General features: G+C 41.9%; 1 protein-coding gene across 1 annotated transcript in view; it reads right to left on the bottom strand.

Moving 5' to 3' along the window:
• Positions 1-22333, bottom strand: part of LOC311124725 (myosin-13-like) — a gene marked incomplete at both ends in the record, with an annotated part of 29672 nt that extends 7339 nt beyond the window's left edge. The window contains 23 exons of the mRNA XM_084198829.1: positions 199-507; positions 669-793; positions 1101-1266; positions 1384-1567; positions 1706-1902; positions 2043-2161; positions 2352-2439; positions 2584-2973; positions 3585-3675; positions 3844-3989; positions 4083-4259; positions 4605-4847; positions 5120-5336; positions 5965-6101; positions 6476-6599; positions 7000-7117; positions 7234-7321; positions 8033-8329; positions 8558-8728; positions 8823-8972; positions 9104-9222; positions 9503-9641; positions 22313-22333. Coding sequence (XP_084054955.1) covers positions 199-507; positions 669-793; positions 1101-1266; positions 1384-1567; positions 1706-1902; positions 2043-2161; positions 2352-2439; positions 2584-2973; positions 3585-3675; positions 3844-3989; positions 4083-4259; positions 4605-4847; positions 5120-5336; positions 5965-6101; positions 6476-6599; positions 7000-7117; positions 7234-7321; positions 8033-8329; positions 8558-8728; positions 8823-8972; positions 9104-9222; positions 9503-9641; positions 22313-22333 — 3816 coding nt within the window. The remainder of the gene's footprint in view (positions 1-198; positions 508-668; positions 794-1100; positions 1267-1383; positions 1568-1705; positions 1903-2042; positions 2162-2351; positions 2440-2583; positions 2974-3584; positions 3676-3843; positions 3990-4082; positions 4260-4604; positions 4848-5119; positions 5337-5964; positions 6102-6475; positions 6600-6999; positions 7118-7233; positions 7322-8032; positions 8330-8557; positions 8729-8822; positions 8973-9103; positions 9223-9502; positions 9642-22312) is intronic.
• Positions 22334-27996: the final 5663 nt, after the last annotated feature.

Here is a 27996-nt window from a genome sequence, read left to right as displayed (position 1 = left end):
TTAGGACTTGTGGAAGTAGGGGCGATAGGATCGATCAGTGACAGAAATGTAAATTGGTACGAATTTCCCCAGTATGGCTACCTTTAGTACTACATAAACCACTCTATTCAATTCCTCTGTTCTATTATTTTCTACAGATTCACAAACAAATCCCTAGCCATGTTTAGGTTTTTGAACCTGATGTCCCAGTCCCTTTACCTTGAGCTGTCCCTGGACATTCCTCAGCTGTTTCTGGGCCTCAGCGGCCTGCCTGTTGGAGTGGCTCAGCTGGATCTCCATCTCGTTCAGGTCTCCCTCCATCTTCTTCTTCACCCTCAGGGCATCATTCCTGCTCCGGACCTCAGAGTCCAAGGTGCTCTGCATGGAGTCAACTATCCTCTGGCTGTTCCTCTTGATCTGCTCCATCTCCTCATCCTTCTCAGCCAGCTTCCTGTCCACCTCACCCTTGATCTGGTTCAGCTCCAGCTGCACACGCAGAATCTTGGATTCCTCGTGCTCCAGTGTGCCCTGGACAAAGAGAAGCAGTCAGGTGAATTGTTCAATATATTTGGATGTGTACATGGAATTAAATATATATATATATGAACACCAAAGCAGGGAGCATTAGACTGTAGCTGGCATTGGCTAGTGCAACACTGCTTTTCCCATCAAACAGCTGTAGTTTGTACCTCAGCCTCCTCCAGAGCGGTCTGGATCTCAGACTTCTCTGTCTCCACGGTCTTCTTGGCCTTCTCCAGCTCATGGATGCTCTTGCCAGTCTCTCCGATCTGCTCAGTCAGGTCAGAGATCTCCTCTGCACACACACACACACAGGAGCAGTTTAGACTTGGGAGATTTTCAGTGGATATCGCCAATGCACTGAAGTTGACATTGAATCATGATAACAGTTAATTAATTAACAGCACTTCATACGGTCTTACAAATTTAATTGCCCTCAACTTCCTTGGGTTGTTAAAAGCAATAGCAATTACATGTTCCATTTATATATTTGTATACTGTACATGTAAACTCTGTAATAGTAGTTTTGATGATTACAGTTCCCTCCATTTTCAAAACACTAGTCAAACATGAGCCAAATAGAATTGCTGTCAAATGCTCACGTTGCAGGTTCTTGTTCTCTCTCTTTAGAGTCTCCAGATGATCCAGAGCCTCCTCGTAGGAGTTCTTCATCTTGAAGAGTTCAGTGCTCATAGAGCGAGCCTCCTTCTGAGCTCCTTCCAGCTCAGCCTGACCCTCCTCATACTTCTGCTTCCACTCTGCCAGAACCTAGGGAAATACATGGGATTTTCATTAGAAGTCATAGATGAAGAGTTTTGAATTAGAAACATGCTACAATTATACTTCAATTGATTATGTAGCAGAAAATGTGGTTTTCATTTTTACTTTATCAAAGTTCCTCTGCTTCTTGTCGAGGTTGGCGGCCAATGCGTTGGCTCTCTCAACGTCAATCATGAGGTCCTCCACCTCTCCCTGCAGCCTCTGCTTGGTCTTCTCCAGGGAGGCGCACTTGGAGTTGGTCGCCTCAATAGTCTCCTCAGCCTCCTGCAGACGCTGGGCCAGCTTCTTCCTGTTGTACAACAGAGGGTGGTTTTTCGGTTTGAAACATATGTTACAATATATATTGACCTAACATTTTCTCAGAGCCCCCTACCCTCCTCACCATCCACACCCTATATTTGAGTTGTTGCTGTTGCGTGCGACTCACTTGGCTTCCTCCAGTTCCTCTGTGCGCTGGATGGCATCAGTTTCATACTTAGTCCTCCACTGAGCCACCTCACTGTTGGCCTTTGACATGCCGCGTTGCAGCTCTGCCTTGGCCTCCTGCTCCTCCTCAAACTGCTCCCTCAGGAGGTCACAGTCATGGCGGGCAGACTGGACACCGTGGGCCAGTGCGTTTTTAGCCTGTGAGAGAGAAAGAGAGATTAGAGAGATAGTCAAACAAATTACATTAGTAGAAGACTCTAAGGGTGGCATAGTCACCATCTATATGAAGATATGGCTCTAAACTCTGTGGTCAGTGGAGTCCATTTTGGGTCCCTTACCTTGACCTCCTCCTCAATCGCCCTCTTCAGCTCCTCCAGCTGCTGGGTGAAGGCCTGTTTTCCTCTGGTCAGCTGAGACACCAGGGCTTCCTTCTCCTCCAGCTGGCGGCCAAACTCACCTTCAGGGATAGAGGGATATCTAGTTAATAGGGTCTCTGTTCTATAAGATTGAAAATGTATTGTGAGGTATTGTACGGCAATGTTAGGTGGTGAATAGTACAGTAGAAATTATGTGGATACAGCCCCCAACACATGTTATTGTGTTCAACTGAAGGAAAGCATTGGGTTGTAGTTCATTGTTGATGGTACCATTTTCTGTCAGGAGTCTGGCCCTCTGTCCGCTGATGTCGTTGACCTGGCGAACATTCTCATCATTCTTAGTCTTGAGCTCGCTCAGCTGGTCCTCAAGAGTAGATTGCCCTGTTAGTGAAACATGTACCATCATTAATTTATATATGGGACTGCTGTTAACTTCAGTTCACTTGAATGGTAATGTAGTTGACACTCCTCAACAATGCTTGACCAAAACATCACTACTCACCTTAGCCTTGGCGACGGCCTCCATGTTGCTGGAGAGGTCATCAATCTCCATCTTGTACTCGCTCTTCTCCTTCTCCAGCTTCTGCTTGACGCACTGCAGGTTGTCGATCTGCTCCCCGAGCTCAGCCACACTGTCGGCCTGCTTCTTGCGCAGAGCGGCGGCTGTGGCCTCGTGCTGCAGGGTGGACTCTTCAAGATCACGACGCAGCTTCTGGAACTCAGCCTCACGCTTCTTGTTCATCTCAATCTGAGCAGCAGTGGCGCCTCCGGCCTCCTCCAGCCTCTCGCTGATCTCCTCAAGTTCCCTGGAGAGATCGGCCCTCTGCTTCTCAACCTTAGCCCTGGCAGCACGCTCAGCCTCAATTTCCTCCTCCAGCTCCTCAATACGGGCCTAGAACAGGGGACAAGAGCAGGGGGGATTAACACTACAATACAGTTGAAACAATTGAACCTAACAAAATAATAATAGTATGTACAGTGCATTCAGAAAATATTCAGACACCTTTACTTTTTCCATATTTTAATACGTTACAGCTTTATTCTAAAATTGATTAATTTATTTTTTTCCTCATCATTCTACACACAACACCCCATAAAGACAAAAAAAAACAGTTTCTTAGAAATTTTTGCAAATGTATATAAAACTAAAAAAAACTGAAATAGCACATTTACATAAGCATTCATTCAGAACCTTTACACATTACTTTGTTGAAGCACCTTTGGCAGCGATTACAGCCTCAAGTGTTCTTGGGTTGTTCGATCGGGTTGAAAAATGACTACTAAAAAACGGAGATGCCTATTCTGTCACAAACGCCATAATGGCACAGACACAAAGATGAGTCCTCTATCTAAGTCTATGGAAGCACCATCTTTACAATGGTAGGAAATGTCAGCAGGAAACAACTACCGAGCCATCAGAAGTCACATGGACAAATGTGTCCGTTTATTTCAGGAAATTATTCAGTGTGTCTGGAGCTTAGATCCTTTGATCTTGTACTGTACCTGGAGTTCCTTGATCTTCTTCTGCAGCTGAGCTCCCAGTGACTGCTCATCCTCAATCTTGCTGAGGAGCTGGGTGGTCTCAAACTCCTTCCTAAAAAACACAAATACGTTGATTGCAGAGTTGGTTTAGATTTGAGAGTGTAAAAGGAGTCTAATACCATTCATGTTGCTTTTAAGAATGACATGCAAATGCTAATTCATAATTAGTCAAGAACAACCATTACAGCAGCTGATACTGTAGTCATTTGTTTGTGTTTACTTCTTGATTTTCTCATCAGCTTGCTGCTTGTCATTCTCCAGGTCCATTATGGACTCCTGGGCCAGTTTCAGATCTCCCTCCAGCTTTCTCTTGGATCTCTCTAGGTCCATACGGAGCTTCTTCTCTTGCTCCAGAGAACCCTCAAGCTATAGATAAAAACATATATTATTAAAATCTAAAAAACTGAAGATAATATAATCTTACATTCTATCATGGCCAAAATGTCAAACTCCACTCACGTCGTCCACTTGCTGTTCCAGCTTGGTCTTGGCCTTGGTCAGAGTGTTGACTTTGTCCTCCTCTGCCTGCAGGTCGTCCAGTGTCTGCTGGTGGGCCTCTTGGAGGGCTTTCTTCTCCTTGGTCAGCTTGGCAACACTCTCATCCATAGATGCCATCTCCTCTGTCAGGTTTTTAACCTGAAAATGGTCAAACATAATTATACTTCACCATAAAGGGGAGATTTAGTTTGTTATATATTGCATTCATTTAAATTAGAAATGTGTCAACAAGTACTGTACTATAGATGTAACACTAGATAGCAGTGTACACTATGCCAGTGTGCTGAATGGAAGTCATAAATGAGGGGGAACAGAACATGCAATGAATGTGGGGAATACCCCGAAACTGAAATTCAACTGTTGTGTCTTAATTTTTCCTACACCCACAATACAACTTGAATTATATTATTGTTAAGCTATGTTTTGAGTTGATTATTGTTTGGATTATTGTTTGGTTAGACTGTCTATGGTAAGACACAATACCTTGTTTTCAGTGGCGTGCTTCTCCTTCTCCACTTTGGCCAGGGTGAGCTCCAGGTCATCAATGTCCTTCTTCAGCTCAGAGCACTCATCCTCCAGCTTCCTCTTCTTGGCAGTCAACTCAGCATTGATCTCCTCCTCATCCTCCAGCCTCTCGGTCAGCTCTTTGAGTTTGGCCTCCAGCTGGATCTTGCTCTTGATGAGCCCCTCGCACCTTTCCTCAGCATCGTTCAGATTTTCTGAATCCTGGATTCAGAGCAGGAGAAAAGATCTGCGGCCTCACTTTGTGTATCAAAATATACACTTTAGTCAAAGAGGTCAGAGCAAATCAATAGAAATTCATGAAATATATACAGCATATTACATTGGCAATAAAAATGTTATGAGTTTGCCACATACTTTACAGTGTGTGTGTGTGTGTTCATGTGTGTATTCATTTGTGTGTAAATGTACCCATATGAGGGTTGTTGTTCACTCACAGATGCAACTTGGAGCGCCAGGTCATTCTTCTCCTACACCAGGGACACCAACTTCTCCTCCAACTCCTTCTTCTTGGCCAGAGCCTTGGCCAGGTCTGTCTTCATCTTCTCATAGTTCTCCTTCATGTTGGCCAGCTCCTTCTCAGTCTCAGCGCTCTTCAGCAGGGGCTTGATCTTGTAATAGACCTTCATCCATGGCCAGTGATTCACATTCATGAATGAGCGGAAATTGTACTGGATGGTGAAGATGGAATCTCTGGTCGACAGAAAGGATATAGTGGCATGGTGAGTGACATGCTTAAAGCAACATTCAGGGATTAGAAGAACAACAAAATGGAACGCCCCGAACTCTAGATGCAAGGATTGACAGGTCATGCATGCTAAGCTCATGAGGCATTTTATGTTCTTCAAGAATGAATGGGTAAATACCACACATTTAAAAGACAATTGAACAGCTTGCTAAATGCCAAACTGAAGCTACAAAGATATAATCCTTAACTGCTACATCCATTTTTGGATTTATAAATGGACTTGTAAATTAATTAACCCCAAATATAAGCTTGTTTTACTACAATGTTTGCAAACAATGTAAATGGAAACAAACACTGTATGGACTCAAAACAAGCTTAAAACTATCACCATATCTCTGTCTACCAATTAGAGAATAGTTGCAATGCTCCAGGCCCATCCCACAGCTGTATACCAAAACAGAGGCGGGGTTTCCTCTTTGTTAATGTTTCAATTAAGGATTTTAGCTTTAATAGAGCATTATAAGATGAACTTTCTTATTCTGAACAACTCACAGTATATACAGCATGTAATCATAATGCATTAGATACAGGTGGTTGACAGTATGCTTTGCCAAGATGTCCACAATTCCTCACCTCCTCTCCATCATCTTGCTAAACTCTCTCCTCATGAGGAATCCACGGCTGAGAGCCTGGACCATGCCGACCAGAGAGGCCAGCTTCTCATCTCTCATCTCCTCCAGGACACCCAGCAGACCGGCTTTGAAGAACACCTGAGACACAGGTTAACATGGTCAATGGAACCACAGATGGTGACAGATAGAAAGGGTTGAATCAAAAGAGGGGAACATCTCCACTAGATTGATTTGAACAACATTAACTTTGCAATGCTAACAAACAAACCATGGGATAGGATGTTTCTAAATTGTTAGTTATTGTACAGTTGTAGATTAATAATGTACACATGTGATGAATGACTTTGAAGACAAAAACACTACAATGTTTTTCCACCTTTTCCTTTAGTTAAATGAAGAAGAAAGAACAAAAGGATGGATAGATCAACTGCAGAGATTTTAAATGGTAAGGGTTTAAATTATCATTGAAGATGTGTTTTGTTGTCAGCTTTTGCTGGGGGTATTTGACTGACCTTGGTGTGTCCAAACTTGTAATCTTCATGATTCACATCAATGGAACCAAGCAGCTTCTCTGAAGCCTTCTTGTTGTCCATGAACTGGCCCTCAGGGATGACACTGGCATTCAATACTTTGTACCTGAATGAAGAGACAGTTTTAAAGTATGCCAAGCTGTAATAGGTTGGTTATACATTGAGGTCATAATTATAATTATTACAGTGAGGTCACCCTTGATGAAGATGAGCAAAAAACACTAAACAAATCAAACAAAATTATATTATTTTAACTCTCTTTCTCTGAACAATTGTATTAGTATAAAATAATATAACTGTCACAAATGTTTGACCATACAATATAGTTCAGTATCTTTATTATACATTTGATACCAGTCTTTTCTGCTCATCTTAGCAAGAGTGCCAGTCATTTTGGACCTGACTGTATTACTTATAAGGTAAGACTATTCTGATGCTGGAAAACCCTTGGAGAAGATCTCTCTGTGATTGTGTGCATTTGCGTATTTGTGTTTAAGTGCGTGTACCTCTGCTTGAAATCAGCATAAAGGATTCTGCTGGGGAAGCCCTTTCTGCAGATCCTGATACCCTCCAGTACACCATTACACCTGAGCTGGTGGATAACCAGGAAGTTCTCCATCAGACCTGGTAAAACAAACCAAGTCTTGTTTAATACACATAAACAGGTTAAAGATTGGGCTTGTTAAAGGCACTGATACTGTACTGATAAGATGACATATTTAACTCAATATTTATTGTACCTGGAGTCTTTGACTCGTTGGGGATCAGGCAGCGCACAAAGTGAGGATGAGTGCTCCTCAAGTTGGTCATCAGCTTATGTAAGTTCTCCTCTAAGAGGGTTACAAACCATTTTCTCAGACATCATTTATGATAATCAATGCACCTCTTGAAGGACTGAATATGCAACTGTCTGCATGGAACCACAGTCTGCATGGAACCACCCTTCTTCTTGCCTCCTTTCTTGCTTGTATCTGTTAAAATGGGGAAAAGTTCAAGATAACTAGAAAAGTACATTTCCTAGAGCGGGTGGAATAAATAGAATAATAATAAGAGTATGTAAGAAATCTAGAGTGGTCTTGTCTTCAGCAAGCATACTAATTATAAACCAGAGAATCTCTGGTTAACTTCACACTTATCTAGATGCAAATGTGACCAATGAGATTTGTGTAAAATAACACCTATTATATAATTAAATTAAAGTTGCACAATGCAGAAATCTCTCCGCCATTTCCTGGTTGCTAAAACCTATGTGGAAAAAATTAGCTAGCATAGTGTAGAGAATCACTATACCAGCTAAACCGCTGTGAAATACATTTTCTATAACCAAAGATATTGTTGTTTCAGCTGTTTGAAGCTGGTTGAACAAAACCCAAAGTAAAAGATGCAAAAACAAAACGAAATAACGGGACGCATAGAACAAATCTACCGCTTCTTAGACTTGCTTTCAAGTAGAATGAGAGATCTACAACTCACTTTTCTATGTGAATTTGGTGGGGCTGCCCAAAAAGTTACATATTGCCACTTTGACTTGAGACTTACCCTCAGGTGGGCAGCGGGATACAGGGCAGCCAGAATTTTGACTCCTGACTTCCCATATAACTGACAAACTAAGTCGTTCAGGGGGTCCTTGTTCTTCTCCAGCCAGCCAGTGATGTTGTAGTCCACAGTACCGGCGTAGTGCACCAGGGAGAAGTGGGCCTTGCCTTTTGCAGGCTTGGGCTTCTCAAACGCCTGTGTTTTCCCAATATGCTGGGCGTACAGCTTGTCCTTGAAGGTAGTGTCTGAAGACTTGGGGAACATGCACTCCTCTTCAAGGATGGAGAAGATGCCCAATGGCTTTACGAAAAGAGATTTATATCAAATTAGTGATATTTCCATTTAGGATCACATATATTCCTTTAGCAAACATGCTATTATAGGATTATATTCATTTAAGGGCACATAATAGGAAACATATTGAGTTCTCAACAGTCAGATGCATTGTACCACTGTGATAATGTCTCACACAGCGCTCCCTATGAGCTTTGCTGTTGCGGTCCAATATAATCCTCACAGACAGTTTACCTTCTCAATAAACTCAATGCAGGCAGCCAAGTCCATGCCAAAGTCAATGAAGGCCCAGACGATTCCCTCCTTCTTGTACTCCTCTTGCTCCAGGACGAACATGGTGTGGTTGAAAAACTGTTGCAGTTTCTCATTGGTGAAGTTGATGCACAGCTGTTCCATGCTGTTGTACTGTTGATGGAGTTTTAAAAGGGATAATTTCATCATACAAGGCTGTAATCCATCTCAATCACAACTAATTGTCTAGTTCTGGTCTCATACTCACATCAAAGATGTCAAACCTGGCAATGTCAAGCACACCGATATAGAACTGCCTTGGCTGCTTGGTGTCCAACATTTCATTGATACGGATGACCATCCACAAGAACATCCTCTCATAGATAGACTTGGCCAGAGCGCTGACTGAGTTATTAACCTGCAATGATAACACCTCAAATTAATACAGGAGATATTGACCATGTCCAGTGATAAGGTGATACGAGCTTGGGAAAAACAAAAGCAATGCACTTGTCCCCAAAATAATTCCAAAATGGTAGGCTGCCTTACCTGAGCCACAGTCTGTCCCTTGGTCACATACTCGTTGCCGACCTTCACTCTGGGGTAGTACAGAGCCTTCAACATCTCAGCTGAGTTCAGGCCAAGCAGGTAGCCGACTTTATCAGCCACTGGAGAGAGAACCAACAACAACAGAATCAGGAACACAAGATCACTTATTTTTAATGTCACACTGCCAAAATAGTTTAGCTAACTTCTTTGTGAGTTAGGTTTTGATTCACCCACATCCATCATTTCAAATCATTTCTGGAGGTTGGAATTTGTTCTCTAGAAATGATCTCCTGCCTGACTTTCATGTGGCACTGTCTGTCTTACATGTTCTATTTCTATGAGTGGGACTGGGAATGGGACTAATGCTTTACATATTGTATATCTATGAGTGGGACTCACCCTCTGTGCCGTCTGGCTCGGCCTGCTCCTCACGCTGCTTCTGCTTGAATTTCATGTTGCCATGGTGCACTACAGCTCCTGTCAGCTTGTAGATGCCAATCTTCTCATCGTTACTGAAGCCCAGGATTGTAATGGCATCCTGGCATTAAAGAGGAAGTACAACAGTGATGAACTGAATGGCTAAAGGATTGCAATATTTACCTGGAGCTAACCTTGCAGATAGCATTACTGGGTGATCTGAAAAGTCATAGTCAATCGATCAATAATCAATAATAATAATACTTTTAGCAAATTTTTTTATTTTTAATTCACAATCTGTAGAAGCAATTTGAATAGAAAGGTTCAGAACTTTTGTAAAACATCACAGTACGGTTGAAATATATATGGCAAATAGAAATCCTATATGGATGGTGTTAAGAGATAGATGGGAGGTATTGAATAGAGTTGAAGGATGGGACTAATAACAAATAACAACAAATAATAACAAAGATAGCTAATCATGTAAGCATACTGTGTCCATAATAAGTATATAGGTTGTATGTTGGGAGCTTTTGGGAAAGAGCACAGTTAGAAAGCTATGGCATATAGAAGCAAACCGGATGGACATCATGAAAATGATCGGAGAGGTTGAGAGTAGAAGAAGTTCAGGAGCAAAAAATAAATAAAAAAAATATATATATATATATATATATATATATATAAAATAGAATTATTGTAAAATTAACTCTGTCCATAAGGTGTAGATAGTACGTATAGACCGGAAGTAGAGGCCTGGGCATTGTTGTTCACTAATTTACTCCAAGTAGGGAAAGGATGGTGGGCTTGAAAAGTAATAAAGGGGAGTATATATATAAAAAAAAACATGGGGGATTGGAAGTGATGCAGACAATTACATTGATAGAAGATACAATCTATCTGCAATATTAAGCTGATCCATTCTCCCCCCCAAAAAATATATATATAAAAGAATAAAATACAAAAAATTAAAAATAAAAATGAACGATTTGCAGATCAAACTAGCCAATTTCTCATTTTTGAATCTTGTAAAATTCCTCCTCCCCCCCCCCCCAGGCGAGGGCCCACTGCACTCATCCTCCTCCTGCTGCACAAGCAGAAGCTACCGGCGCCTCGCTACCTTTTGAGTTGTACGTCGTCTCTCACGGTCAGGGACAGGGAAGGGTTGGACTGTTTTAGTAGGCCTAGAACACAGATGTTAGCAGCAGAATAAATTCCAAATCAGGTAAAGAGTAGTTACATTGTTACATCAGCATAGCTAACAGTTAGCTAGCTAACTCCAATCAGGTAAAGAGTAGTTACATTGTTACATCAGCAAAGCTTACAGTTAGCTAGCTGTTACGTGAATTATTTAACAAACTATTTCAGTGTCTCTGTGCGTCTCCCAAAAGGTTGTAAGTCTTTTGGGATTTAAATAACGGACAGAGTCCCGGTCTGCATAGTCCGAGATTTATTCATTGAGAATTCTGCCATCACAATTTCAGAGTCCGTCTTTTATACTCATACGTCATACAAAAGAAATCCCTCCCCTCTGTAGGCGGGCTGTAGTTTTCCACTCTAAAACTGCTCTCCTGACCATCAGTTCACACACACACACATATACTCACATGCATACACACATACATACACACACACACACACATGCATACACACACATACATACACACTTTCTTATCATAGCCTACTCCCTGCATTCCTCAGTTATTGCCGTTCTCACAATATTCTGCACCATGTTTTCATAACAGTTTCTCTCCTCCCTAAATTCCTCAGTTATCTTGGTTTCTCAGTTGCCTGTAGCCTTTCTCCTTGTCCTTTGTTGTCTGGCCTAACTCTTACTCACATTGCTAAATAGTAGTCTTTACTGGTCCTACACTCACACATTTCTAACACATTATACACAGTTTCAGGGTGTAATAATTAGTCATTAATTATTAATCTATCACTAGCTAACTCCAATCAATGGTAAAGACTAGTTACATTGTTACAACAGCATAGTTAACAGTTAGCTAGCTAACTCCAATCAGGTAAAGACTAGTTACATTGTTACATCAGCATAGCTAACAGTTAGCTAGCTAACTCCAATCACTGGTAAAGACTAGTTACATTGTTACAACAGCATAGTTAACAGTTAGCTAGCTAACTCCAATCACTGGTAAAGAGTAGTTACATTGTTACATCAGCATAGCCAACAGTTAGCTAGCTAACTCCAATCAATGGTAAAGACTAGTTACATTGTTACAACAGCATAGTTAACAGTTAGCTAGCTAACTCCAATCACTGGTAAAGAGTAGTTACATTGTTACAACAGCATAGCTAATAGTTAGCTAGCTAACAGTTAACTACCTAACTCCTTAGCTGATTTATTTAATCTACATTCACTATTCACTATAAAAACAAAGAAATGCATTGTGAAGAACAGGTATGACTGTCTGTCAGATAGAATAGGGAATCATGTCAGCTCTAGTCAATACATTTCTATCAGCAATGTTCAGAACATTTCACCTCACTGAAAACACCCTGTTTGTTTGGGGTGCAGTGTCCACCCAGCACATCAGTGTCCACCCATTACATCAGTGTCCACCCAGCACATCAGTGTCCTCCCAGTACATCAGTGTCCACCCAGCACATCAGTGTCCACCCAGCACATCGGTGTCCACCCAGTACATCGGTGTCCACCTAGCACATCATTGTCCACCCAGCACATCAGTGTCCACCCAGCACATCAGTGTCCACCCAGCACATCAGTATCCACCCAGTACATCAGTGTCCACCAAGTACATCAGTGTCCACCCAGTACATCAGTGTCCACCCAGTACATCAGTAAAAGAAGCCCCATATGGGGGAGTTACTGGATACTGGCTGACCATCTGGAAGGACCCCATCAAGGCCTTTTCATTTCTTGGACTGTGCTCTCATCTTCACTCTAGCCAAGGTTTATTGTTTGGTATATCTGCCAACACAGCCTAATTCTGGCACCGATGACACTGTTATTATACCAGATATTTACTTGACGTGTTTGTGGGTGGAGAGAACATTCGCACCATGCAGACTAAACATGTATGATATTGATTTTAATGTGCAAAGATCTTGCGTGATATATGACTTGTGTTTTTTTATTTGAGGGACATGTTTGTCTAAGCTCCAAACTTACTCTGGGCAGAAGTTACCCTCTGGGATAAAACGGACCTTAGATCCGTGACAGAGGAATATGTACAGCTGTCATACCCAACGAGACAACTGTGATTTTTGAGTTTACAGCCATGGGTCTCCTCACAATGCAGTGAACACTGTATCGAGATCAGGGCTGGGGTCATTTCAGGTCAATTCAGGAAGTGAACTAAAATTATTTGTCATTTAAAAGTATTGTGAAACATTTGAATTTCAGTTTACTTCCTGAATTAACTGAATTGTATTTCTAACATACTGAACCTGATTTCAAGAAATTAATCGCTAAATTAAAGATGATGTTTAGGATTATGAGTTTCTAAAAAAAACTGTATTAGGACGTTTTCTATATGACTGACTGGTTTAGGATTGTTGCTGCCAACATGGCGAATTGGCAAGAATAATGCATTGAGGAGATGGAGAGGAAGAATCCAGATTTAGGGTATTTATTAAACACATTTGAACACTAACCCAGAGCACATGGGGAGAGGGTTTGGAATGGATTTTCATTAAGGTTTGGGGTTTCAGAGTTGGAGCTTGTAAAGCTGGTAGGAAGGTTAGGTTGTGGAAGGATGTGGTGGTCTGGAAGGGAAACAAGAGGGAAACATATTAGGAACACATCAACATAAAGGTGAATGAATGACCAGGTAGTGCCAGGTGACCAGGTAAAGGGAATGGACATAACATATAGCTACACATTTAGGAGACTACCAGGATAAACATAAGAAAGGAGCAATAGCATTTAGCATAAACTGAGGGCATGAATGTAAGAATTAACATATATACATACATCTATCTGTGTCATTATAGCATCTGTGACAGCATGCACAGCGCCATTGAGGCTAAATCTATTTTAAAGTATCAGTTGTATTATTCTTCATTGGCTGATGGCTCCCAACTCATAGGAATCCCCACCCAGTTGACTACTTTAAAATGGTGGAAGCTCTCAATGGCAATGTCCATGCTAAAACAGGTTACATCCATGATGAGTCCTCTATCTATCTCTATGACAACAGGCACAACTGAAATGCCACATGCGTCCACTTATATCAGGGCGTTCTCAACAACCTAACCATTACCAAACTTTTATTAGATCAAATAAGCCTTACGTAGCAAATGATCAATTCCATTTTTTGTTGACCAAATTCAACACTCTCTCATTGACCTCCATACAAAAATTATTCACATTGTGGGCTTATGTTCATGGGCACATTTTGAGAGGAGTAAAACCTCTCACTTCGCCACTTCCTCTCTGATTTAGCTGAACCCACTGTGTTAGAGCTGGGGTGGAACAAGAGCCTGCACGCCATGTGGATGGGCTGTCCAGAACAGGAGTTGCAGGCCCCTTATATACTGTTATTAACTGACAGATGTCATTAAGCAGTTGAGTAAACTCTCATTATAAAACTGTTAAAGTACATTTGAAATGTATTTTAGCAGGGCCTTGGGAGGAACGGATAGTAACTCTTGATCCAATACATTTTAAGGGTGCTTTAAATGATCGCAAAGTACTTTTATCACCACAGGCAGGAGTTTGCCTGAGACACCCCAGAGCCTTAGCTCACATCAGCATGTTTTTTCTCCATGATTCAATCCATTAAAATGTCACAGCCAGTAAAAATCTAAATCTGGAAATGAAATGTCACATGCTATGGCATGGATCCACAAAACAACCAATCTTGGCTCAGTTAATACAGATCTTATTTCCCAGATCACATATCTCGCTTTAAATATATTACGATGTCAGCAATGTGAGGACCTCATGGTTGACTAATAAGGTCAGAATAATGTGCTGGCCTGTATCGGATCTCTCTGTGTTCCACAGAATAGGTATGAGGTCTTCACCTTTCAGCATGCAGTGTGAAGTTAATGGAGGGCTAAATGTAATATTAATCTAATACATTTACAAGGATAAACACTTGGATCAAATGTGGAGCTGTTGTGTTTTTCAGCTTTACAGATCTTAAGACAAACAACTCCAAAATTATTACCCCCTGCCAGTGACCTTTTCCAAACATGGCCATGTTCCAAACTGGGTGTCAGAAATACATGCAGCCTTAAATTGTTTTGGATTGCTTCATGACCCTCCGTCATAGAGATGGTATCGAAGCACATCTGCTGAGATGTTCTTGAATCTACAATTTGATCCCAGACAGTCGAGTTGCAAGAAGCGTGCCAAAGCAACAGATAATTTACAAGTCCAATATGGCCATGTGTGTGTCCGAAATACATCCAGCTTCCACAGCAATATATCTAAAGTAATTTGGCTTTGATTTATTGGTAGACATGCTGCCATTTGAGCCGTACGCCAGAGGATATGACCATATACGAAACAGACTAATCCCTGATTTAAACAGACCAGTCAAATACTGGAAATCACACAACCTCCCTTCAGCTGCAGCTGTTGTAACAGAAGCGTCTCTGGGGGAGCAGGGGACTCGTCCTCGCCAAGCCTTTTGGAAGAGGCAGGACAAGTGACAGCCCAATCCACTAGATGGCCCCGCCAATGATCAATGTTGAGAACAGGGTCATTAAAAGTCACAAATGTTCCAACTTTAATTAATTATTTCTCAATTATGCTTAAAGATACAAATGTCAAATATATATCAACAATCCTTCCTCCAAAGGACCCTTCTATGGATTAAATGTTGTGAAAATAGCTACAATAATGTGCCATGCAGACTGTTACTTCCTAGCTAACCTTCCTTTCTCAAGAGGTTAATTCTTCCTCTTTCAGAACCTATTCATAATCCACTTCCTTCTTCCTATTTACACGTTGAACTCTAAATCTGTTCAAAATCACAACGTTAAATGACATCAGTGTGGGACCAATGTGTCTGATCAACTTCCCCTGGCACTCCATGTCCCTGGGGCAGGACCTTTCTCTTTAGGTCATATATGATCGTGGTTCCATAGACTCTTATTGGTGGTATTGCATCAACCAATGGTTGCGTGCCATTGAACATCAATCCAGGAGTTCTGAGATCTGGAATGCGTCTGCAATGATTCCCAATCAAATCAAATCAAATCAAATTTTATTGGTCACATACACATGTTTAGCAGATGTTATTGCGGGTGCTTGTGTTTCTTGCTCCAACAGTGCAGTAATATCTAACAATTCACAACAATACACTCAATACACACAAATCTAAAAGTAAAAGAATGGAATTAAGAAATATATAAATATTAGGACGAGCAATGTCAGAGTGGCATAGACTAAAATACAGTAGAATAGAATACAGGATATACATATGAGATGAGTAAAGCAAAAATATGTAAACATTATTAGAGCAACTAGTGTAAGAGACTCTTATGGGCGTTTTATCAACCAATGGTTGCGTGCCACATCCGATTATTATACCATATGATGTGGTTAGTTGATATGTTAATAAACATCAATCCAGGCGTTCTGAGATCTGGCATTTATCTGCAATGTAGTCAGCATGGTGGGTGGCCATTGTGTTTCAGAACCACAGATGTCACAAAACCTGCAACTAAATACAGTGGGGAAAAAAAGTATTTAGTCAGCCACCATTTGTGCAAGTTCTCCCACTTAAAAAGATGAGAGAGGCCTGTAATTTTCATCATAGGTACACGTCAACTATGACAGACAAAATGAGGAAAAAAAATCCAGAAAATCCCATTGTAGGATTTTTAATGAATTTATTTGCAAATTATGGTGGAAAATAAGTATTTGGTCACCCACAAACAAGCAAGATTTCTGTCTCTCACAGACCTGTAACTTCTTCTTTAAGAGGCTCCTCTGTCCTCCACTCATTACCTGTATTAATGTCACCTGTTTGAACTTGTTATCAGTATAAAAGACACCTGTCCACAACCTCAAACAGTCACACTCCAAACTTCACAATGGCCAAGACCAAAGAGCTGTCAAAGGACACCAAAAACAAAATTGTAGACCTGCACCAGGCTGGGAAGACTGAATCTGCAATAGGTAAGCAGCTTGGTTTGAAGAAATCAACTGTGGGAGCAATTATTAGGAAATGGAAGACATACAAGACCACTGATAATCTCCCTCGATCTGGGGCTCCACGCAAGATCTCACCCCGTTGGGTCAAAATGATCACAAGAACGGTGAGCAAAAATCCCAGAACCACACGGGGGGACCTAGTGAATGACCTGCAGAGAGCTGGGACCAAAGTAACAAAGCCAACCATCAGTAACACACTACGCCGCCAGGGACTCAAATCCTGCAGTGAGAGACGTGTCCCCCTGCTTAAGCCAGTACATGTCCAGGCCCGTCTGAAGTGCATTTGGATGATCCAGAAGAGGATTGGGAGAATGTCATATGGTCAGATGAAACCAAAATATAACTTTTTGGTAAAAACTCAACTCGTCATGTTTGGAGGACAAAGAATGCTGAGTTGCATCCAAAGAACACCATACCTACTGTGAAGCATGGGGTTGGAAACATCATGCTTTGGGGCTGTTTTTCTGCAAAGGGACCAGGACGACTGATCCGTGTAAAGGAAAGAATGAATGGGGCCATGTATCGTGAGATTTTGAGTGAAACCCTCCTTCCATCAGCAAGGGCATTGAAGATGAAACATGGCTGGGTCTTTCAGCATGACAATGATCCCAAACACACCGCCCGGGCAACGAAGGAGTGGCTTCGTAAGAATAATTTCAAGGTCCTGGAGTGGCCTAGCCAGTCTCCAGATCTCAACCCCATAGAAAATCTTTGGAGGGAGTTGAAAGTCTGTGTTGCCCAGCGACAGCCCCAAAACATCACTGCTCTAGAGGAGATCTGCATGGAGGAATGGGCCAAAATACCAGCAACAGTGTGTGAAAACCTTGTGAAGACTTACAGAAAACGTGTCATTGCCAACAAAGGGTATATAACAAAGTATTGAGAAACTTTTGTTATTGGCCAAATACTTATTTTCCACCATCATGTGCCAATAAATTCATTAAAAATCCTACAGTGTGATTTTCTGGATATTTTTTCCTCATTTTGTCTGTCATAGTTGACGTGTACCTATGATGAAAATTACAGGCCTCTCTCATCTTTTTAAGTGGGAGAACTTGCACAATTGGTGGCTGACTAAATACTTTTTTTCCCCACTGTATAAGTTTACAGAGTATGTAACTGCTCACTGCTCCAGAAACTGCCTTCTGACTCCATGTATCTAGTCTGTGTTGACTGAGTGTTTGGCCTTCATTCCAACCTCTCCCACCACTGTAGATTATATGTATAGCCTTCTCATAAAAGTGTGAAGCCTTTGTTATGTGTTTTGTAGGCCTATGCTGACAAAGCTACCTAGCCTCCAACTCATTTCAATTTGATTCGTCTGGTAAAAGTGGATAAATGTAGCATTACGAAATAAATGAAATGCTTTTTTTCGAAACGGGTATGGACTTGTTATTGCTTGTCTAATAATATATTATTGAATTCAAATCAAATCAAACTTGATTTGTCACATGCGCCGAATACAACAGGTGTAGACCTTACAGTGAAATGCTTACTTACAAGCCCTTAACCAACAATGAAGTTCAATAAAGAGTTAAGAAAATATTTACTAAATAAACTAAAGTGAAAAATAATACAAAGTAACACAATAAAATAACAATAACGAGGCTATATACAGGGGGTACCGTGTCAATGTGCGGGGGTACAGGTTAGTCGAGGTAATTTGTACATGTAGGTAGAGGTAAAGTGACTATACATAGATAATAGACAGCGGGTAGCAGCAGTGTAAAAACAAATGGGGGGGGGGGGGGGGGCATTTGTCTGGGTGGCCATTTGATATATTGTTCAGCAGTCTTATGGCTTGGGGGTAGAAGCTGTTAGAAGCCTTTTGGTCCTAGACTTGGCGCTTCGGTACCGCTTGCCGTGCGGTAGCAGAGAGAACAGTCTATGACTTGGGTGACTGGAGTCTTTGACAATTTTTTGGGCCTTCCTCTGACACCGCCTAGTATATAGGTCCTGGATGGCAGGAAGCTTGGCCCCAGAATGTACTGGGCCGTACGCACTACCCTCTGTAGCACCTTACGGTCGTATGCCGAGCAGTTGACATACCAGGCGGTGATGCAACCGGTTCAGGATGCTCTCGATGGTGCAGCTGGATAACTTTTTGAGGATCTGGGGACCCATGCCAAATCTTTTCAGTCTCCTGAGGGGGAAAAGGTGTTGTCGTGCCCTCTTCACGACTGTCTTGGTGTGTTTGGACCATGATATTTCGTTGGTGATGTGGACACCAAGGAACTTTAAACTCTCGACCCACTCCATTACAGCCCCGTCGATGTTCATGGGGGCCTGTTCGGTCTGCCTTTTCATGTAGTCCATTATCAGCTCCTTTGTCTTGCTCACATTGAGGGAGAGGTTGTTGTCCTGGCACCAGACTGCCAGGTCTCTGACCTCCTCCCTATAGGCTGTCTCATCGTTGTCGGTGATCAGGCCTACCACTGTTGTGTCGTCAGCAAACTTAATGATGGTGTTGGAGTCGTGTTTGGCCAAGCCATCGTAGTTGAACAGGAAGTACAGGAGAGGATTAAGCACTCACCCCTGAGGGGCCCCAGTGTTGAGGATCAGCGTGGCAGATGTGTTGTTGCCTACCCTTCCCACCTGGGGGCGGCCCATCAGGAAGTCCAGGATTCAGTTGCAGAGGGAGGTGTTTAGTCCCAGGGTCCTTAGCTTAGTGAAGAGCTTCTAGGGTGCTATGGTGTTGAACGCTGAGCTGTAGTCAATGAACAGCATTCTCACATAGGTGTTCCTTTTGTCCAGGTGGGAAAGGGCAGTGTGGAGTGCGATTGAGATCTGTGGATCTGTTGGGGCGGTATGCGAATTGGCTTGGGTCTAGGGTATCCGGTATGATGCTGTTGATGTGAGCCATGACCAGCCTTTCAAAGCACTTCATGGCTACCCACGTGAGTGCTACGGGGCGTTAATCATTTAGGCAGGTTACCTTCGCTTCCTTGGGCACAGGGACTATGGTGGTCTACTTGAACCATGTAGGTATTACAGACTCGGTCAGGGAGAGGTTGAAAATGTCAGTGAAGACACTTGCCAGTTGGTCCGCTCATGCTTTGAGTACACGAGCATAAAAGGCATTTAGCTTGTCTGGTAGGCTCGCGTCACTGGGCAGCTTGAGGCTGGGTTTCCCTTTGTAGTCTGTAATAGTTTTCAAGCCCTGCCACATCCGACGAGTGTCAGAGCCGGTGTAGTAGGATTCAATCTTAATCCTGTATTGACGCTTTGCCTGTTTGATGGTTCATCTGGGGCGTAGCAGGATTTTTTATAAGCGTCCGGATTAGTGTCCCGCTCCTTGAAAGCGGCAGCTCTAGCTTTTAGCTCGAAGCGGCTGTTGCCTGTAATCCATGGCTTCTGGTTGGGATATGTACGTATGGTCACTGTTGGGATGACGTCATCGATGCACTTATTGATGAAGCCGATGACTGAGGTGGTATACTCCTCAATGCCATTGGAACATATTCCAGTCTGTGTTAGCAAAACAGTCCTGTAGTGTAGCATCCGCGTCATCTGACCGCTTCCATATTGAGCGAGTCACGGGTACTTCCTGCTTTAGTTTTTGCTTGTAAGAAGGAATAAGGAGGATAGAATTATGGTCAGATTTGCCAAATGGAGGGCGAGAGAGAGCTTTGTATGCGTCTCTGTGTGTGGAGTAAAGGTGGTCTAGAGTTTTTTTTCCCTTTGGTTGCAAATGTGACATGCTGGTAGAAATGAGGTAAAACGGATTTAAGTTTGCCTGCATTAAATCCCCGGCCACTAGGAGCGCCGCTTCTGGATGAGCATTTTCTTGTTTACTTACAGTGAGGGAAAAAAGTTTTTGATACACTGCTGATTTTGTACGTTTGCCCACTGACAAAGAAATGATCAGTCTATAATTTTAATGGTAGGTTTATTTGAACAGTGAGAGACAGAATAACAACAAAAAAATCCAGAAAAAACGCATGTAAAAATTTTTATAAATTGATTTGCATTTTAATGAGGGAAATAAGTATTTGACCCCCTCTCAATCAGAAAGATATCTGGCTCCCAGGTGTCTTTTATACAGGTAACGAGCTGAGATTAGGAGCACACACTTAAAGGGAGTGCTCCTATTCTCAGCTTGTTACCTGTATAAAAGACACCTGTCCACAGAAGCAATCAATCAGATTCCAAACTCGCCACCATGGCCAAGACCAAAGAGCTCTCCAAGGATGTCATTGACAAGATTGTAGACCTACACAAGGCTGGAATGGGCTACAAGACCATCCATCGCCAAGCAGCTTGGTGAGAAGGTGACAACAGTTGGTGCGATTATTCGCAAATGTAAGAAACACAAAAGAACTGTCAATCTCCCTCAGCCTGGGGTTCCATGCAAGATCTCACCTCGTGGAGTTGCAATGATCATGAGAACGGTGAGGAATCAGCCCAGAACTACACGGGAGGATCTTGTCAATGATCTCAAGGCAGCTGGGACCATAGTCACCAAGAAAACAATTGTTAACACACTACGCCGTGAAGGACTGAAATCCTGCAGCGCCCGCAAGGTCCCCCTGCTCAAGAAAACACATATACAGGCCCGTCTGAAGTTTGCCAATGAACATCTGAATGATTCAGAGGAGAACTGGGTGAAAATGTTGTGGTCAGATGAGACCAAAATCGAGCTCTTTGGCATCAACTCAACTCGCCGTGTTTGGAGGAGGAGGAATGCTACCTATGACCCCAAGAACACCATCCCCACCATCAAACATGGTGGTGGAAACATTATGCTTTGGGGGTGTTTTTCTGCTAAGGGGACAGGACAACTTCACCGCATCAAAGGGATGATGGACGGGGCCATGTACCGTCAAATCTTGGGTGAGAACCTCCTTCCCTCAGCCAGGGCATTGAAAATGGGTCGTGGATGGGTATTCCAGCATGACAATGACCCAAAACACACGGCCAAGTCAACAAAGGAGTGGATCAAGAAGAAGCACATTAAGGTCCTGGAGTGGCCTAGCCAGTCTCCAGACCTTAATCCCATAGAAAATCTGTGGAGGGAGCTGAAGGTTCAAGTTGTCAAACGTCAGCCTCGAAAACGTAATGACTTGGAGAAGATCTGCAAAGAGGAGTGGGACAAAATCCCTCCTGAGATGTGTGCAAACCTGGTGGCCAACTACAAGAAACGTCTGACCTCTGTGATTGCCAACAAGGGTTTTGCCACCAAGTACTAAATCATGTTTTGCAGAGGGGTCAAATACTTATTTCCCTCATTAAAATGCAAATACATTTATATATAACATTTTTGACATGCGTTTTTCTGGATTATTTTGTTGTTATTCTGTCTCTCACTGTTCAAATAAACCTACCATTAAAATTATACACTGATCATGTCTTTGTCAGTGTGCAAACGTACAAAATCAGCAGGGGATCAAATACTTTTTTCCCTCATTGTATGGCCTTATACAGCTCGTTGAGTGCGGTCTTAGTGCCAGCATCGGTTTGTGGTGGTAAATAGACGGCTACGAATAATATAGATGAGAGCTCTCTTGGTAGATAGTGTGGTCTACAGCTTATCATAAGGTACTCTACCTCAGGCGAGCAATACCTCGAGACTTCTTTAATATTAGACATCGCGCTCCAGCTGTTATTGACAAATAGACACACATCCCCACCCCTCGTCTTACCAGACGTAGCTTCTCTGTCATGCCGATGCATGAAAAATCCCGCCAGCTCTATATTATCCGTGTCGTCGTTCAGCCACGACTCGGTTAAACATAAGATATTATAGTTTTTAATGTCCTGTTGGTAGGATATTCTTGATCGTAGATCATCCATTTTGTTTTCCAATGATTGCACATTGGCCAATAGAATGGATAGTACTGGAGGTTTACTCACTCGCCTACGAATTCTCAGAAGGCAGCCCGACCTCTGCCCCCTTTTTCTCTGTCTTTTCTTCATGCAAATGACGGGGATTTGGGCCCGTTCCCGAGAAAGCTGTATATCCTTTCCGTTGGACTCGTTAAAGAAAAATTATTCGTCCAGTTCGAGGTGACTAATTGCTGTTCTGATGTTCAGAAGTTATTTTCGATCATAAGAGACAGTAGCAGCAACATTATGTACACAATAAGTTAAAAAATAATTTACAAAAATTTCGAAAAAACAAACAATATAGCACAGTTGGTTAGGAGCCTGCAAAATGGCAGCCATCCCCTCCGGCGACATGTTGTTTTTGAATTATTGCAAGCACCCCTATGCAACAATCAAGCCACACTTCAGGGAAAAATTCCTGGTGCCGTCACTGCGTCACACGCTCTCTGCTCCTTTTAATACACCAATTGTAACATATACAAAATATTATCTTACCAAATGTAAATATGCACAGCCTTGTAATCGATTCAAGACCAAGACCGGAGCAAATCGAGTCCGAGTCAAGACCAAGAACGGAGGGGGGGGCGAGACCGAGTCAAGACCGAGACCGGTAGGGGAACAAGGGGTCCGAGACCAGAAAAATGCGAGTCCAATTCAAGACCAAGATTGTAATTTTGTCAAATCACCACCATGATAAGAGTTCAAAATGTCCAGTATTTCTGTGTTCATATATTATTTCAGAACAACATATGGATTCTTTAGACATTCAAAATAGTGAAAAAATGCATGCTGAGGGAAAATAGAGCCACTCTACAAATGATTACTAACCCAAACACAGTCAGCAACAATGATTTAATCTTTTCAGTTTTTGTTGGAAAGGAAAGGGTTAACACTGAAGATAAAAAAATATCCAATCTGGATTTTTCTTTGCTGGTCTCTGGGGTGAGAAATCTAGCTAGCTAAATCAGTGTCATGTGAATTTTTATCTCTAATTCACCCTAAGCTTGAATCATTACCAGAGGTTGTAAGGCTCTGGTTTTAATCATCAATGATTCAAGGTCCACAACTCACAAGTCTTATCTGTATTTTTATTCATGGCGAGAGCTCTGGTTTTAAAACACAAATATCCTGTTTTTATACCCCTTGACAAACAAAGACACTATGCTCCTCCCACCTTTCTTAAACAGTTTCCCGCCTTCCCCCTTGAATGGTTAGTACCCCCTTCTGTTAGTGGGTTGACACTACATGATAATTCTAACATTTATACTGTGTTTGGGGTGAAATTCTTTAGTCATTATTCTTAAAATCCAAATTAATCTAACAATCAGCCATTGCCTAGGCCATCAGAAGCTAGATAAAGGCATCTGCAATTCAACTGTATTAGGGCACAATTTTGGAGTGACAGTGGAATCAACCAATCACATTTTTACTTAATGAGTGGGACCGTTTTTACAAAAATGTATGGAAACTTCTGCCTTCTTGAATGCCAACAGGTCACTGCGCAATAGCGAGCAGTAGTTTTCCCACGGTCAAGCTAGCTAGCTTTTGTTGTCGGCTAGTTTGCAGCAGCTGCAGCAGCTGTCATCAAAGAGGATGTTGTTGCTAATTTGATTGCTTCTCCTTTTCCAAGAATAACTTTCAACAAGAAGTTAAGTTTCAAATGATCATCATCTGGTGAGTGGAACTGTGTTTTTTATTGCAGCACGCTTGCTGTTGTTAGCCATCTCTTTGAAAATAACTTATGTGTGTGAAACATTGTTGCATTTAAAGTAGAACTGACAGCCTTTTAGCAACATGAAATCTTATTAGAATCTGTTCATATACACCCCCAGGAAGAATATGACTATTTTACAAACATTTTCTGACAAGCGACCACTTATCGTCATTTTCACGTTTTCATAAATTCTTAGAATGTTTGGGAATTATGTATACTAAGTAGGGGTGTAACGATTCGTTTTAACAACGATTCGATTTGTATCACGATTCGTGGTTGTCGATACGATTCAAGGACGATATTGGTTCATTTAGAACGATACGATCAGAAACGATTCAGTGACTTGAAATCGATTCAGTAACCTTTTAGCCAAAAATTCAACCAGTGTGACTGAAATAAATACCTGGATACTGGACAGTGCAGGTGAAGTTTCCTAGATTCCTGTTTCTTGTAAGGACCGCAATGGTGGCTTGATAATTTCTCGCTCGTCGGCTTCTCCTCTGTCGTCCGCCATGCTATGTTTTGTTGTCTTTGCGCCTTTGCGCTGCTGCTGGCACGGGGCGATGATGTCACGGATAGGCAGACTGAATCGAGTAATGTTTAAAGCCTTTATCATTAAAAGTGCTAAGAAAAAACATCCATATAAAGTCTGACGTGCATAAATCCAATGAGTTATTTCCTAGTATCGATACAATCGATTTATTACATTTTAAAACGATGTTAGATTGATATATGTTGTCCAAAAGGCCAACTCGCCGAGCACAGATCGATGTAGTTGGATCATAGGAATATAAATCGATACATCGATGTAGTAGATGGATCGTTACACACCTAATACTAAGGCATTTTTGAAAACTCTATAGCAATATAGAGTGGGAAAGCAGCCATGCGTTTAGACAATTAATAGACACTGCAGTAAATAAAACCGAATAAAAACATCTGTCTTGTCCAGGACCGGAGTCCACAGAGACCGGTGCTCTATCCAGTAGGCCTTTATACAACAAGCCATTTGCTACACAGGCCTGGCATCACTCACTTTGAACTGGACTGTGTATTTACAGGCAGTTGCAACAGCACAACTTTAGATCATTAGAACACATTCGCCAAAAGCCACAAAATACACCTGAATGGATTTCTGCAAATATGTAAATACCACGGGAGTCCTCTTACATTTGGGATCTTTACAGTCCTATTGATTAAACAACCATTAAAAGGTAGGCTCTCTCTCCCTCAGTTATGCACATCAACAACAACAAGATCGACAACTAATGTTAGCCAGAGCAAGATGAGCTAAAATCTAATTAAGGAACATTAACTTTTTCAGCTAGTTGGCTGTCAAAATTGCACTGATAAACGTTGGGGAATTGTAGCCTCCTCATCCTTCTGCAGCTTGCCTGCCAATGCATGCTTGACCCAAGCAAGCACCCAAGCTAACTGGCTAAAGTTGGCTAGCTTGCTAGTTAGCTACTTCCACACAAATGAGAGAACACCTCACTCTGACCATTTTACTCATCACAGCAGAGCTTTACTTGTTATCTAGAGCGTTCTTGACTAATTATTACTTTTTTTGCCTACGTTTACTGACATCGGTTTCATCCGTTTCTCTGTGCGCTGGCACACTCAGACAAGAGTGCTCTGAAATCGGAATAGATAGCCAGAGTGAATTTGCGAATGCAAGAGTTATGCTAACTGGATAACAGTCGTTCAAGTTCTTGCTAGCTAACCAAATGACACCTGCATCTCTAGCTGAGTATAGCCATTGAAAAACGATATGAGGGGAAAAAGTCAGTCACTCACCCACTCCTCCAATGGCATTACATGACATCCTCCTAGCAGCTAGCTAGCTATCTAGTTAACGTTTGGCTCCGTGTTTTTAGCTTGCTACATAAATAGATATGCTAGCCTATTAGCCACGTTATGACTGACTTGTGATCATTGCCCTTGCTAGTTTTATTGTATTGACATTCCCAGCCTTAGTTTCATTTGTCCATTTTTGTCCAGAATATAGAGTCATTGAAACTTAAACAGTGCATCCCGAATGGAGGCAGCAAACAATATACCAGGACAGCTGTAATTTACAACCTGATAGCAATATATTTGGGACTACCAAGAAATCTATTGGTGAATTATATAAATCATGCATTGAACTGCATGCATCTATTCTGCCAATAATGCCTTAGTGTACGTCATGGAACATTGAGTCAAATAAAACCTCTTTTAAAAACCTCTTATAAAGTCGGTTTTGTAGCATAAACTGGGAATGTTATATTATATTTTTGACTGATATTGTGATTGTCTGTTTGTTTCATATCTGCAAAGTAGTTCAAACGCTGTCAGTACCACTTTAAACTTTAGGTCACAGGTTACTTTGTGTGCTAAACATGTAATGTTTTTTGCAATAGGAAGTAATAGTTGTAAATTTCATTTGGGAAATGCTTAATGCTTCATTGGACACTGGACACATTGGACACTGTGTTAACAAACCTCCAAACGAGCTTCAATGCCATACAACAATCCTTCAGTAGCCTTCAACTGCTCTTAAACACTAGTAAAACTAAATGCATGCTTTTCAATCGAACGCTGCTAGCACCCGCCCACCCAACTAGAATCACCACTCTCGACGGGTCTGACCTAGAGTATGTGGACAACTACAAATATCTAGGTGTCTGGTTAGACTGTAAACTCAACTTCCAGACTCACATAAAGAATCTCCAATCCAAAGTTAAATCTAGAATCGGCTTCCTATTTCGCAACAAAGCCTCCTTCACTCATGCTGCCAAACATGCCCTCGTAAAACTGACTATCCTACCGATCCTTGACTTCGGCGATGTCATTTACAAAATAGCCTCCAACACTCTACTCAGCAAATTGGATGTAGTCTATCACAGTGCCATCCGTTTTGTCTCCAAAGCCCCATACACTACCCACCACTGTGACCTGTACGCTCTTGTTGGCTGGTCCTCACTACATGTTCGTCGTCAAACCCACTGGCTCCAGGCCATCTATAAATCACTGCTAGGCAAATCCCCGCCTTATCTTAGCTCATTGGTCACCATAGCAACACCCACCCGTAGTATGCGCTCCAGCAGGTATATCTCACTGGTCATTCCCAAAGCCAACACCTCCTTTGGCCGCCATTCCTTCCAGTTCTCTGCTGCCAATGACTGGAACGAATTGCAAAAATCTCTGAAGCTGGAGACTCTTATCTCCCTCAATAACTTTAAGCATCAGTTGTCAGAGCACCTTACCGATCACTGCACCTGTACACAGCCCATCTGAAATTAGCCCACCCAACTACCTCATCCCTATATTGTTATTTATTTTGCTCTTTTGCACCCCAGTATCTCTATTTGCACATAATCTCTTGCACATATAGCATTCCAGTGTTAATACTATTGTAATTATTCTGCACTATAGCCTATTTATTGCCTTACCTCCATAACTTGCTACATTTGCACACACTGTATATATATTTTCTGTTGTATTTCTGACTTTATGTTTTTTTTACCCCATATGTAACTCTGTGTTGTTTTTATTGCACTACTTTGCTTTATCTTGGCCAGGTCGCAGTTGTAAATGAGAACCTGTTCTCAACTGGCTTACCTGGTTAAATAAAGGTGAAATAAAAAATAAAATAAAAAATAAAAAATGGTTGTGTCTTTGTATTCTTATGATTGGGACCTACTGTACGCCTCCTATAGTGGGAGTTTATGGACTGCTTATCCTTTAATATCATGCTGTGTGTGACTGCTGTCTTTCCATCGACCTTATGCAGTGGTGTAGTGG

The sequence above is a fragment of the Coregonus lavaretus genome, assembly GCF_964263955.1.
Source record: "Coregonus lavaretus genome assembly, contig: HAP1_SCAFFOLD_79, whole genome shotgun sequence".
Taxonomy (NCBI): Eukaryota; Metazoa; Chordata; class Actinopteri; order Salmoniformes; family Salmonidae; genus Coregonus; species Coregonus lavaretus.
The sequence above is the reverse complement of the archived record's forward strand: the minus strand, read 5'-3'. Positions and strand labels throughout refer to the sequence as shown.